The sequence below is a fragment of the Lepisosteus oculatus genome, chromosome 18, assembly GCF_040954835.1.
Source record: "Lepisosteus oculatus isolate fLepOcu1 chromosome 18, fLepOcu1.hap2, whole genome shotgun sequence".
Lineage (NCBI taxonomy): Eukaryota > Metazoa > Chordata > Actinopteri > Semionotiformes > Lepisosteidae > Lepisosteus > Lepisosteus oculatus.
Genome location: NC_090713.1, coordinates 13,079,484 through 13,094,858, shown reverse-complemented (window position 1 = coordinate 13,094,858; position 15,375 = coordinate 13,079,484). Strand labels below are relative to the sequence as shown.

General features: G+C 39.1%; 2 protein-coding genes across 2 annotated transcripts in view; both read right to left on the bottom strand.

Moving 5' to 3' along the window:
• Positions 1-15,375, bottom strand: part of LOC107076077 (NACHT, LRR and PYD domains-containing protein 12-like) — a 703,435-nt gene that overhangs the window by 136,179 nt on the left and 551,881 nt on the right. The gene's annotated exons all lie outside the window — the stretch shown is intronic.
• The window catches only part of LOC102696027 (protein NLRC3-like), a 69,398-nt gene that overhangs the window by 39,190 nt on the left and 14,833 nt on the right, over positions 1-15,375 (bottom strand). Inside the window, exons 2-5 of the mRNA XM_069180092.1 lie at positions 9,233-9,281; positions 4,408-4,662; positions 3,289-3,339; positions 738-2,493 (exon numbers count right to left, since the gene is read on the bottom strand). Coding sequence (XP_069036193.1) covers positions 738-2,493; positions 3,289-3,339; positions 4,408-4,662; positions 9,233-9,245 — 2,075 coding nt within the window. The 5' untranslated portion in view covers positions 9,246-9,281. The remainder of the gene's footprint in view (positions 1-737; positions 2,494-3,288; positions 3,340-4,407; positions 4,663-9,232; positions 9,282-15,375) is intronic.

Here is a 15,375-nt window from a genome sequence, read left to right as displayed (position 1 = left end):
CTTCATACTGATGAAAACACATGATGACAAGGCAAGGCCCTGGGCTGTTCGCACAAGAACCGGAAGCTCAATTACATCTTTCCACAGCAGCTCCAAAAACAAAAGAAAAACACATAGAAGAAATAGTAACATGAGACCCCTCGATTAACTCAGACAAGCTCACAATCTGTAGATCTTGTCTCCTATTACAGTTCTCTCGCTCTGTCAGCTTGGTCTTGACAGCAGTTGAGTCTGAGCCACCTTCAGATCTGAGACACTGTCCACAATGTCATTGGCTCCAGTTTGAGAATTTGCTGGCCCTGCACGTTTACAGCCAATTTAGTGCAGTCAAGTTTGTGACTCAGAGCCACGATAAACCTCAAAAGTCAGCAGATAAGACAATGCTTTTCTGAGGCTTTCCAGTTCTGGAAATACAGCCACCATTCATACAGTACTACAGCTGTATCAGCCAAAGAAGTTGGAATGATACCTGTAGCTGGAGTGTTCGAGTTTTAAGCTGCAAGCTTTTCTCTTCCAAACTGCATTTAGGTTTAGGTTTAGACAATGTTATGTAGTATAGAATAAATAATTTAAAATAGTAAAAATAATTATGGGTTTTAACAATGAAAAACAAAAAGTGTGCTAAAACATGAGGTGAACACATCTACTCCACAAAGCACCTAGCCAGAACACCGCTCATATGGGCAATATTGACTCAACATCTTATTCTGTATGTGAAGAAAATCTGATGTACTTACCTAAGGGTTTTTGTTATCTTTGCCACAGGTAGCAATCTCCGTACACACTCCTCTGATGTAGCATATTCTCTCATGTTGAAGACATCAATCTCTTTCTCAGACAGCAGTGAGAAATAGGCAAGTGCTGAACACTGGGAAGGTGAGAGTGTTTGTCCTGAACGTTTTACTTTATCCAGAGTCACATTGAACTCATCCATTAAAGACTTGTCCTTCAGTTCACTCAGACAGTGGAAAAGGTTCATGCATCTTTCAGGAGAGGAAGTTCCTCTAATGAGCTTCTTGATGAATCCTGCTGTTTTCTGGATGTCACTGGAGTGATCTTGTGTGTGTGATAGGAATCCCTTCAAAAGCTCCTGGTTGTTCTTCATTTCCATCCCCAAAAGGAATCGGACAAACAGATCAAGGTGACCAGTCCTACTCTGGATGGCTCTTTCTAGAGCACCTTTATTCAGGCTCAATAGAGATATTCTTCCCAACCTGGAAACACCCAGAACTGTTTTCTTTAGTGGGTTAATATTATTGTTTTGATAGGAACCAAAAACATACAGAGCTGCAAAATACTCCTGAACAGTAAGGTGTAAAAAGCAGTACACCTTTTCCTGAAATAAGGCTGAATCTTGTTTAAATATTTCCTTCCACACCCCTGAGTAAAGGGAGGAGTTGTTGAGATCAATGGCATATTCTCTCAAATCTTTTTCATAGAAAAAAATTATGTTTTTCTCTAGACTATCAAATGCCAGCTTTCCCAGCTTCAGAATTGCTTCTTGATTTGATTTGAGGACATTTTCTTTATTTTCCTTTGCTGTGAGTAAGACAAGCAGAAAGTATGTATAGAAATCTGTCAGTGTTGTTGGATTGGCCCCTCTGCTCTCTTCCAATGTGCGCTCCAGAACAGTAACTACAATCCAGCAGAAAACAGGAACATAGCACAACATGTAAAGACTCCTCAGTGTCTTTATATGTGAAATAATTCTGTCTGTTAGAGCTCTGTTCTTACATTTCTTTCTGATGTACTCTTCCTTCTGCTGGTCTTCAAACCCCAGGACCTCTGTCACCCTGCTGATGAGCTCTGGAGGGATCAGACCTGTTGCAGCTGGTCTGGAAGTGATCCAGATGAAGGCATCATCAGAAAAGTTCCTCTTGATGAGGTTTGTTAACAACATGTCCACTGAAGTTTGCTTTTTCACATCAGACCATCTCTGGTTTGTTTTAAAGTTAAAAGGATGTTTGCTTTCATCCAGACCATCTAAGATGAACAGGACTTTGTGGCCATCTAAAACATTATCAGAGGATTTTAGTTCTGGGCAGATATACAGAACTAGCTCCTGTAAACTCATTTCTGATTCGATCAAGTTTAATTCACGGAATGGAAGAAAAAATATAAAGTCAAAGTCCTGGTTGTCTTTTCCAGTAGCCCAGTCGAGAATGAATTTCTGCACAGAGAATGTTTTCCCGATGCCAGCAACTCCCTTCATCAGTACTGTCTTGATGGGCCTGGTCTGTCCTGGCAGTGGTTTGAAAATATCGCTGCACTTGACGGAGTGGATCTCTGATTTTGTGATTTTGGAGACGATCTCTATCTGTCTGACTTCATGTCCATGATTCACCTCAACACAGTTGCCCTCAGTTATCCACACGTGTGTAAAGATGTCATCGAGGAGGGTCTGTTCTCCTGGCTTAGCAATTACCTCAGACACAACTTCAAACTTCCCCTTTAGAGCTTTCTTGTGTTTGTCTTTCAGTGTCTGCAGCCACCCTAAAACAGACAGAGCACGATAGTAAAGGGACAGTCAGAGAAGGCAGGAGAAATACTGACAGTGTAATATGTCTTTAGAATTAGTGTCCAAGAAGGACACACAACACACCTGTTGTAAGCAGGTTGATAGATATAAATAAGTAAAACAAACACAAAACAGCCATAAGGTAAAAAATATTGTATTTAAAGTGAAAAGAAAGAAATACTCAAAAGCAAACAAAAGCCTAAGCTCCTCTTAGAGCTACTTACTAGACCTCTTCCCAAGTCCTTCACTATCAACAGCTAAGCCGCTTACCGGCTCTAAAATAAAAGCCTCCACACAGTTCATACTAATTTATAAAGGCCTCTGCCCCTTGGGTTTTTATAAGTCCATAGTTTGGTTTGCTGTGTTTTTTGCTAAACAGAATTTGTTATTCCCTTCTCTGGATCTGTTTGCTTGCTGGTTTAAGTCATGTAGAGTCTTGTGGTTGGAGAATGAGTGAGACTGGCTTTCTTTCTGATTTCCTTCTGTACATTCTTTAAATGTTATATTTAACAGAAACCCATTATTTGACTTAGTTAACCAAGTGACCAGCCCTGGGCTCTATCTTACACCACTGTCCAGCGTTTTACTGAGCTGAGATTCTCATCAGTGACCTATCCAGCAGAGCGTCAACCTCCATTCTGAAGGTGTTCAGAGCCCATTCCCAGGTGATCACAGGAGCTCTACTCTGTAGTTTAGTAAAATAACACTGGATTAAACAGCACTTGGAAGAAAGAAAACTTCACACTGAAAATGTTAAATATTGGACCAACCTGTATCATGTGTTTGAGAACCTGGAGCCTGTTGGCATTCTGGCGATGAAGCTGTAACAATACACAGAGAGTTTTCTCTCCCTGTTCTGTTAAAGTAATAGTGACTGGTTGTTCACTCTTGACTATGACTGCTTTTGATCAAACCCATTCATATTCATGTTATCTAGAGCTCACTTACTCTTACATAACACTATGTGTTTCTCTTAATTGAATAGGTCTAATCATTGTGATATGTGAGTATATAAATTATATAGTTGTGCCACCTTGTATAAGGTCTATATATAATGATAGTAAGTTGTTTTAAAATAAATACGTTTTAAAATAAAAAGTAAATATTAACACAAGAATAGTTGTTAGTCATTGTAGTATATTCAGTAAAATGCACAATTAATCACTATATACACTACATACTATATACAAGTAACATATAAATAATTATATGTTTTAAGTATAATAAGATCTAAATAAGTAAAACAAACACAAACAGCTATAAGGTAAAAATATTGTATTTAAAGTGAAAAGAAAGAAATACTCAAAAGCAAACAAAAGCCTAAGCTCCTCTTAAAGCTACTTACTAGACCTCTTCCCAAGTCCCTCACTATCAACAGCTAAGCTGCTTACCGGCTCTAAAATAAAAGCCTCCACACAGTTCACACTAATTTATAAAGGCCTCTGCCCCTTGGGTTTTTATAAGTCCATAGTTTGGTTTGCTGTGTTTTTTGCTAAAGAGAATTTGTTATTCCCTTCTCTTTATCCATTTTCTTGCTGGTTAAAGTCATGTAGAGTCTTGCAGTTAGAGAATGAGTGAGACTCATTGTCTATAGTTGTTCCACCTTGTATAAGGTCTATGCATAATGACAGTAAGTTCTTTTAAAATACAAGTAAAAAATAAATATCAACACAAGAATAGTTGTTAGTGATTGTAGTATATTCAGTAAAATCCACAGGTAATCACTATATACACTACATACTATATACAAGTAAGCAAGGAAGTGAAGTTTGTCATTTTTGCTATGTGCTAATGAATTTTTATATGATGACAGATGACATTGTGAGAAGCAAGGATAGAATTAAAAAACAAGAGAAAAGAGTGAGTATGAATGAGAATGGTGCTCTTACCTAAGTCGTTGACAATATGTCTGTAGTCCTTTTGCAGAATTGTGTAGAACTTGTTTTTCACTGTTGTTCCCCCAGAATCCAGGTCTTTATACAGCTCTCTCATTTTGTCCTGAGGGGTTGTAGCAGCATGGACCCTGTTGTAGCTCTCCCGATGGATCATCTTTTCTGAGAGCAGTTCATCCGCTATGGGGTCAACTGGGTTCACCCTCTGAATGAGAATGGCCCTGTGATTATCCACAAACTCAACACCTTGGGCTGAACAGCAGGGAGAAAGAGTAAGAGACAGAGACAGGAAAGTGAACATGGGTGAGGAGAAGTGTAGAGTTAAAGAAGAATGTGAAAGCAGAAAAAACGTTTGTTGTTCTTTGGATAGTGCAACATGATCCTTTAACAGTCGCACATACAGTCATGTGAAAAAAAGTACACCCTCTTTCAATTCTATGGTTTTATATATCAGGACATAAAAAATTATCTGGTCCTCTAAAATTAGGTAAATCTAACAGGTAACAAACAACACATAACAGATTCCACTATGTCATTTTTTATTTAACAAAAAATAAGCCAACATGCAGAAGCCATGTGCGAAAACTAAGTAGCTTGTAGAACCACCTTTAGCTGCCATAACTTGAAGTAATTGTTTTCAGAATGAGTTTATCAGTCTCTCACATAATTTTGGGGGAATTTTGTCCCACTCTTCTTTACAACATTGCTTCCGTTCATTGATGTTTGAGGGCATTCGTTTATGCACAGCTCTCTTAAGGTCCTGCTACAGCATCTCAATGGGGTTGAGGTCTGGACTTTGACTTGGCTATTCCAATACCTTGATTATTAACCATTAACCACTAACACCTGTAGCACTGAAAGCGCTATGAGCACCATCCCCCAGGCCAGGCTGACCATCACGGCTGACCAGGTGAAGAAGGAGCTGAAGAGGCTGCACCAGGGTAAGGCCACAGGACCAGATAACATCTGTCCCAGAGTTCTGAGGGCCTGTACTGATCAGATGAGCGGAGTGCTCCAGCGACTGTTCAACCTGAGCCTGCGCTTGGAGAGAGTCCCGGTGCTCTGGAAGATATCATGCCTGGTCCCGGTACCAAAGAAAGGGCGCCCCTCTGTCCTCAACGACTACAGATCAGTTGCACTGACTTCTCACGTCATGAAGACACTAGAGTGACTGGTCTTATCCCACCTGAGACCCCTGGTCAGCTCATCACTGAACACCCTACAGTTCGCCTACCAGCCCAGTGTTGGTGTGGAGGATGTGATCATCTACATGCTGCAAAGGGCAGCATGTAGACCTGGACCTGGACAGGGCTAGCAACACTGTAAGGATCATGTTTTTCAACTTCTCCAGTGCCTTCAATACCATCCAGCCCTTACTTCTTAGGAGGAAACTGGAGGAGATGCAAGTCGATGCTTCCATGACCTCGTGGATCACTGACTACCTGACAGGCAGACCACAGTCTGTGAGACTTCAGAACTGTGTGTCTGAACAGGTAGTGAGTAACACAGGGGCACCTCAAGGGACAGTTCTTTCTCCATTCCTCTTCACCCTCTATACTTCGGACTTTAAGTACAACTCAAAGTCATGCCACCTGCAGAAGTTCTCAGATGACTCTGCAATTGTGGAATGTATCAATGGTGAGCAGGAGGAGGAGTACAGAGGACTGGTCAGCAGCTTTGTGGAGTGCTGTGGGGTGAACCACTTGGAACTGAATGTAACAAAGACAAAGGAACTGGTGGTAGATTTCAGGAGGAAAAAGGTCAAACCTACTCCTGTCTACATCCACGAGAGTGGCGTGGAGATGGTGGACTTGCTGGTTTAAGTACCTGGGAGTGCACATCGACGATAGACTGGAATGGTCCAAGAACATTGAGGCCATCTATAAGAAGGGACAGAGGAGGCTCAAGTCCTTCAATGTATGTAGTAAGATGCTACATATGTTCTATCAGTCGGTGGTAGCGAGCGCCATTTTCTACGCAGTGGTATGCTGGGGCACTGGGATTAGAGCAGTGGATTCTAAAAGGCTGAACAAGCTCATCAGGAGAGCAAGCTCTGTCATTGGGTCTGACCTGGACCCCTTGGAGGTAGTGGCTGAGAGGAGAATGGTGTCCAAACTAGAGGCCATCATAGACAATGTCTCCCATCCCCTCTGTGACATGCTTGTGGAAATGAAGAGCATGTTCAGCAATGGACTGATTCATCCACGGTGCGACAGGGAGCGCTACAGGAGGTCATTTTTGCCTTCTGCCATAAGACTGTACAATGCATCCACCTTGCGTCTGGGCAGAGGCAACATTGACAGTGACCTGTTTCTGGACTGAAAGCATCTACACATCTACTGCTACATCTGTTCTCTTTCTTTTCTTTTCTCGTTTACAACTCGTTTACAACTTTTCTCGTATTACAATATATGCCAGGGACCCGTGCAATACATTTATATTTATATCTATATCTATATTTACATCTATATTTATATTCATATGTGTGATACGATTTTTCCGCGTGCTGTTCTGTTTTAGTTTGTTTTTTGTGTCCGGACTGTGAGTAACTCTTTTAGTGCACCCCTGACTGTACTGATTGTATTGTATGTATTGTACTATTATTATTATTGTATCATTCGTTACACTGTGGCTGTGTTGTCTGTGTAAAGCTGCTGTTGCACTGCAATTTCCCTCACGGGATCAATAAAGTATCTATCTATCTATTATTTTCTTTTTCAGCCATTCAGTTGTAGATTTGCTGGTGTGCTTGGGATCATTGTTCTGTTGCATGGCTCAATTTCGGCCAAGCTTTAGCTGTCGGACAGATGGCCTCACAATTGTCTCTAGATTAATTTGGCATAAGGAGGTGCTCATGGTCGACTCGATGACTGCAAAGTGCCAAGGTCCTGTGCTGCAAAACAAGCCCAAATCATCACCCCTCCACCACCGTACTTGACGGTTCGTATGAGGTGCTGGTGGTGAGACGCTGTGTTTGGTTTTCGCCAAACATGGCGCTGTGCATAATGACCAAACATCCTCACTTTGGTCTCGTCTGTCCAAAGTACATTGTTCCAGAAATCTTGTGGTTTGTTCAGATGCAACTTTGCAAATCTAAGCCATGGTGCAATGTTCTTTTTGGAGAGAAGGAGCTTTCTCCTGGCTAAACTTCCACGAAAGCCATACTTTTTCAGTCTTTTTCTGATCGTACTGTCATGAACTTTAACATTTAACATGTTAACCAAGGGCTGTAGATCCCTAGATGTAACTCTTGGGTTCCTTGTGATTTCTCTGAGCATTATACAGTCTGACCTTGGGGTGAGTTTGCTGGGACACCCACTCCTGGGAAGATTGGCAACTGTCTTGAATGTTCTCCATTTGTAAATAATCCTTCTCACTGTAGAATGATGAATTTCAAATTGTTTGGAAATGTCCTTAAAACCCTTCCTAGACTGATGACCAGCAACAATTGCTTCTTTGAGTTCATTGTTGATTTATTTGTTCCTTGGCATAGTGTTAACACACACCTGAATGTTCCAGACTACCAAACTGCTAAAAGTGCTGCTTTTATAGAGGTGGTCACACTTCCTGATGATCAACTAATCAAATGCATTTGATTAGCAGCAACTGGCTGCTAATTACCTTCTTAAGTCCTATGGAAGCAATAAGGGTGTACTTATTTTTTCCCACATGGTTTCTGCATTTTTGCTTACTTTTTGTTGAATAAATAATGACATAGTGAAATCTGTTATGAAGTTGACTGTTATCTGATTCTAGATTTGTCTAATTATAAAAGTTGGTGAGGACCAGACGATTGTTATTTATACCCTGATATGTAAAACCATAGAATTTTTTTAAAAGAGGGTGTACTTTCTTTTTCACATTACTGTACAAACATCTCTGAAAGAGGACATGGTAAATTATTTCACAAGCCATTGAAAAAGAAAGAAAAAAACTGCATTTCATTTGCAGCTGCCTGACCATTATAGCATCCTTGTAACCATCGTGTCCCAACTAGCTCAGTTGGTAGACCATGAGACTCATAATCTCAGGGTAGTGGGCTTGTGTCTCATGTCGGGCGCAAGGTTCTTTGCTTCATGGAGCAAATTTACAAATAATAAATGTCAAGCTGGTGTACAAACTCCATGCCAGCAGCCCACACACCATTTATACATACGGCTTACTCTTCTGTCCATCCTAGTCCACAGCGCCATTCTCAGCCTGCATCCCTGCACTCTCTGCTGCTTTGAATTAGAGCTGCCTCCTCCACAGCTGGGCACAACATGGACATCTGTCTAGCTGCACCTTAAGACACTAGTCCACTCCTGCAATTAACATTTGCCTTCAATCTGTTCTCTTTCTTGCCCCTCACTAGCATGCCCGGAGTGGCATCTCTCAGTGAGATAGTGTGGTCCCTCACACATATGTCTAAGCATGTGTGGCTCTTTATACTGTCCTGGTATAATATTCCCCATTCATTACCATACAATGAATGTCCTGACTGACCTGTTTTTTATTTTGTTTTATTGTTAACACCTGAAACCAGGCACCTGTATACAGTATATTCTGCCATAGAAAGCTGGAAAAATGAACCAAGTCCCTTTCTGTAACACAGCCCTAACTGTGTTAATATCCTCGGGACATTCACTGTACTGGAACTTCACTGACTAGTCAGTGCTGAAGAAAACTAAACTGGCATTAATGCAGAGGGTGAGTAAATACTGTACATTGGAGAATATCCATTAGTTAAATGTCAACAGACTTAACAATGCAGTCTCCTGCGTTACAGACATGGTAAAAAACAGAAGGTTCTGTTGAGATTAATATAAGTTCAATACTGTACCTGCTTCTGACATCTTTCATGGGTCAATTTTATAGGTCCCAGTTTGAGCCTGAAATCCAAAACAAAAGAAGTGAAAAAATAAACCTTAATTTGCCTCTTTCATCTTTTGATTTGTGTATGTTTCACATGAAGCTCTCCTTATTTTCCCATGACCCTCTACAACATTCATAATAAGACATTCTCCTTCATGCCCTGAAACTCCTTCTCTCTTTTGAAACTCCATGTGATTTCCTTCATGATCTAAACCTCTGTCTTCCCTCCTCCAAAACTAAATGCCATGTGCCCTGCTCCTTGCTACAAAAAGTTCAAAAAGTAATGCAATAAAATATATCCATCAAGTTCACTGGATAGAACACATCTCTTTGCATGAAAAAGTATATGCTGAGCAGATTTTTCTAAATGTATTTGAATGTTTGTAAAAACACAAGGGTAGTGCCTATGACTGACATCATATATTTGACACCATTTCTAAATTGCATCAAATACAGTGACACTCAAACTCTTGTTTAAAGGGGAATGTTATAAACAAATGGAAAAACATTAACACGTTATTTACAAATGAGAGCAGGCAATTCAGGCCATTGAACTAAGTATGTTATCTAGCCATTTCATCAAGGAAACCAGGGTATCACTTCAACCGCATGACTTGGCAGCTTGTTCCACACCCCTACAATCCTTTATGTAAAGAAGTGCCTGCAGTTAACAGTTTTAAATAAACTTCCATGTAGTTTCCACTTGTTCCTTCTCATTCGTGTTTCACTGTCCATTCTGAAGAAATCCACTGGGTTGACTGTTACTGTCATTCAGAATTCTGACCACATGTATCAGGTTTCTTCACAGTCATCTCTGCTCCAATTCTCTAAATAAAGGGATCCAATATATGACTTCAATTCAATAGGACTTCAATTCACTATAGTTATAATATAAAAAACTACATAAATTCATCATCTATAAAGCACAATGTTTGTTTGTTCTTTATGCACGCTCTTATTTTTCATCCTACAGACCTGAAATTTTGCACACAAGTACATCTTACCCTAGGTTAGGTTTTTAACATAAAACCTTTCACCTTCAAGGCCAATAAAGGCTGAAAAGGCCATTTAATTGAAAACCCGGCACGTTCCGTATCAAACTGAGGGGAATCCCCGTCCCCGATTGTTTTTAGATGAACAGGATTTAAAATGCAAGTGCAGCAGTGGACGTGTGACATTCCAAACATGCTGAGCATGTGGTAAATTTATGTTTTATTCGATTTTCGATTATTGTTAGGCTGGGCAAACGATTTTTTTTTATTTGTAAAAAAGAAATAAAAAATATGATATAATGATGTGTTCCTGCTTAACTTAGACATTGCACAACTTTAAAAGCTATAAAAATAGGTTTCGATAGTTAATAACCACTTTTTATGCGAATGATTTTTCTTCCTCATGATCAGCTTAGAATCTTTGTGTACGCTGTAAGGTTTTTACTTCTTAATTTCGAATAGAAAAAATCATATTCTGTTCTCTTCCTGGTATGTAGAACAAATCAGCAGGTCTTTTTTTTCCCAATCAGAGGCTCTGAAAATAGTGTACTGCCCACTTCTCTCTGTCATGGGCGGGCTGGCACCGACAGAGCTCAGTATTACACAATACTGTTTACAGTGTGGAGTGCGAATGGCACCAACTGCGTCTGCATTCTAACTTAGTGTTTAAACTTAAACAACATAAATCATTTTCTTTTACTTCTAAGTCCCTTAATTATCATAAAGCACAGGTTTCTCATCACTTAGACCACTTTTTGATACCATCGTTGGCAAAGCAGGAACTTTTACTTTCTAATGACAATGCATGTGGAAAGATTACAGATTTTAATCGTCTTTAATTTTGTTTTACATTTTAGAAAAGTTTCATCTATACAAACACCAGAAAACTATTCTCAATTGTATTTCTGAATGTTATGTTACACTTAGTTCATTGTTTTAAATACATCTAATTAAGAAAGTTAGGTGTTAGGATAAACTATTACTAATTAATAATATTAAATTTAGCACTGTAATAAATTGTTGCACTTTTTCCCGCATCTTGTCAAAATATGTTTTCTTTGTTCAAATATACATTAAATCTGATTAAAACTTAACCGAAAATAAGTTAAATACAAAATTAAAGAAAAAATAGGGTAAAATATAATTCAAAATATTTTGCTAACAATTTTAACTGTTTATAAAAATAAAATGTATTAACTAAGGAATAGGATGGCACCGTTGTTAGCATGCTTTTTGTATGTTTGTTTTCATAAATACAACAATAGTACTAGATGTCTCAGTGGCTTTCAAAATTAAATTATGCATGTAAATCTGTGAACTAGAAAGATAACTAAGCTATCCATCCATTTCTAATGGTGGCCAAGTGGTTAGCATTGCTATCTTGCAGCACTGGGCCCTAGGTTCAATTCCTGCTGTCCTGTGTGTGTGGAGTTTGCATGTTCTCTCTGGGTTCTGTGGGTTTCCATATGTGTGATATGATTTCCTCTCGCAGTCCAAAACATACTGGTAGGTTAATTGGCCTATGGGAAAACTGGCCCTGGTGTGTGTGTGTTTGTGTCTGTTTGTCTGTCCCGTGAAGGACAGGCACTATGTCCAGTGTGTATTCTGCCTTCCGTCCATTGCTTGCTGGGATAGGATCCAAATCCTCTGTACTAGATAAAGAGATTAAAGAATGGACTAAAGTAAAGGCACAATGATACAACCTCACTATGAGATGGCAGCATCTCACTGAGGACAAATTATTTTATAGGGCTGGCTTAAGGAAACAGCCTTTCCACCTCTCTTGCACATCAGTATCCATACCTAGTTAGTTTTTTAAACCAATTGCCTCTAAATGGCTCTGGATCAGCATCAGCTATGTTTGCCCATTCCTTCAATTCATGTGCATCCAACACACAGTTCAATGCTAGCAACTACACAAAATCTAAAATACAATCCTCATTTCACCATCTTCCTCTGCGGCCTATAACATCTCCTGTCATATTGTCGAAAGTATGCCTATCCCCAGTGATATCAGAGTCACCTACCCTGAGTGCATTTAAATCTAACCTCAAAACCTTTCTTTTCAGAAGTCTTATTTAGTGTCTGTATCTGCTTCATTTTCGAATTTCTTTCTTATATGTATTTACTTTGTAATCTGTACATAATTGTTTTTACACCTACTGCATTGCTTTGAGATGGTACCTTTAAAGGTGCTATATAAAATAAAGTTTTTTATTATTGTTATAGAGAAACATAATCAGATTTTCCCTGGTTCAGAAAAAAAAAGATCTTAAGTATACTAGTTTGTCTCACACCCTCTTTGCTACATGGATTTCCATACTAATCTGATCAATCTAACTACCTATTTTCAGGACTACTCTATCCTGCTAGATTTATAATTATTCTGAAAATCTTCTTCTTGAAATGAGTCATTTCTAAATACTGTTAACATCTTGCAGCAACTCTGTGTCAAAATATACACTTAGCTCAAGCTGACAGTTCATCCTGCTACCAACATTGAATAAGAAAATCTTTAGATTTCTATATTTATATCTTTATTTAGTGGTTTCATTAGTGACAAAGGCTAAACTTTCTTGGAAAAATGTATTTTATTAAAAAACGGACTTGCTTTAATAAAATATATTTACAAATCCTTTTGTCTGGCAATCTACCTGAATGCCCAACTATATGAGAAGCCCTCCATGAAACCATTTTTGCTATTAATTCATAAACAGTAAGGCTCTCTGACAGAATTGATGTTTTTTATGTGTTAATTTATTTTACTATATCCCATCAAACCTTCATACTCTCCCTGCCAGAAATACACCTAATTATTCAAGCCCTTCACTCTTTGCCAAATCTATTTCATGTTTGCATGTTCTTTTGTAACACACACCTTTCTGTGATTTTTTTTGCACATCTCAGTTTTTGCAAATGTTCCTGTATCCCTCTTCTGCACTATGTCTAGTCATGTTTTTTTTTCTGTTTGCTTATTTCAAAGTTACACCTGCTCCATTTCTAAAACTTTTTGCTCATGTGTATTTTTGCATTTTTACATTTACACCTCTAGCACTTTAACGTCCTAAATTTTCATTTGCCTTCATTTGCAGACTGAATTTTAGTTTTAACCTCATAAATCTAATCACTTATTCTACATAAACACAGTGTAATTGCTCTCTGAAAATGCTCTTTTTCTTGTTCATTTTGGAGAGCTTGATTGAAACTGATTTGAGATGTCAGAAAGGATTTATTTTCTCTATGTATTTCTGTTGCAAAAAAAGTGCGCATTTGCACATCTGGGATGTGTAGTTTTTAATTCAGTTTGAATTATAACTGTACATTCTGTCTTCGTATTTGGCCATGGCTTTAAAGAGAGGACTCGCCAAAATGTTTTGCTGCCATCATCTCCTATTTAAAGGTACCCCCTTCATGGAAGAATTTTGACCTCGAATGTTTGTCCAGCGTATTATTATGTCAGGCGGTGGCATGTTATCCAATATCACCCAGCACAAACTCACAAATAATTGTGTTGTTGTGTTAATCTCTCTATATCTACAAAGCACCTGGAATTTAAACCTTCTAATAAACCATTTAATAAAATTAGATAGATCAAAACATGCCACCCAAGAAGAGGTCTGGGTCATTGGGTAGGTCCACCAAAGATGCTTCAAAATTCAAAGCAGCACACCTATTAGAAACAGAAGAACAAAGAGAAGCAAAGTTACAGGCACAAAGAGCTCGAACAGCTGAAGCTCCCCAACCAAAACAGAAGATCAAAGAACATGGCAACAGGTAGACCAAGCAGGAGCTCCCCCAGAAGGCGAACCGGCTCATCATGAAACATCCGCAGGTATCTCAATTTTACCTCCTCCCCAAAATCCAAAAACTGGACACCCCTGGACAACCCATCATATCAGCATGTTACTGTCCAACTACTTACATCTCAGTCTTTCTCGACAGCCTCATGAGACCGCTGGTTGAAGGTCTTCCCTCCTACATCAAAGACACCAACCACGCGCTCCAACTTTTTAATGATTTCCAATTTCAGGGCACTGAATGCTACATTTTTACCATGGACATTACATCTTTGTACACCGTCATTCCCTGTGATCATGGAAACCAAGAACACCAATTGAAGGATTCCCTGCAATCAAAGCATCTGGTGCTCTAGGAAGAGGAAGCTCTAGGAAGAGTTTACACTGTTCATCCCAACAATGAAGTATGTTATTATGTGCATTTACTACTTCACAATGTTAGAGGTCCAACTTCCTTTGAATGACTCAGGACATTTGAAGGCAGAGTGTGTTCAACCTACAGAGAAGCCTGCAATCTCCATGTACTTCTAGAAGATGTCAAACACTGGGATGAAGCTCTTACAGAGGCTATATTGACTGCTTCACCTTATATACTCAGAGATCTCTTCTGTATAATGTTCACTGCATGTCATCTTTCCAACCCACAAACATGAAGACATTTTGTACCATGCAAAGAAACTGAATAAAAATGCCTCATATGATGATATTATCTTCAATGAGGCTCTGGTGAAAATTCAAGACAAGCTCCTTTCATTAGGAGGCAAAGAACTGAAGCAATTTGGATTGCCTCAACCAAGAACAGAAAAAAGTGGCATCTCTCAGGAAATGCTCAGGGAAATGTCCTACAACAAAGAAGAGTTGAAGGAATTTGTTGCAAGCAATGAAACAAAGCTCACATCAGATCAAGCAAATGTCTACAGAAAAATTCTAGATGCCATTGATCATGGTGGATTCTTTTTCCTCGATGCTCCAGGTGAAACTGGAAAGACATTTGTCACTAACTTACTCCTTGCAAACTTGCGTTCACAAGGACACATTGCCCTTGCTGTGGCATCATCAAGTATAGCTTTAACCCTCTTTGCTGGTGGCAGGACTGCCCATTCCACATTTAAATTGCCTTTTGATCTGGTCAGACATGATTCACCAACTTGCAACATCTCAAAAGGGACAGTACTTGCACAGGTTTTGATTGAGTGCAACACCAATTGGCTTAGTGAAAGAGCAATACTAGAGCCGAAAAATGATACAGTGGATGACATCAGTGATCGAACATTGAAAAAGATGCCTAGTGAAGCAAAAGTTTTCAAAAGTGTTGATACTGT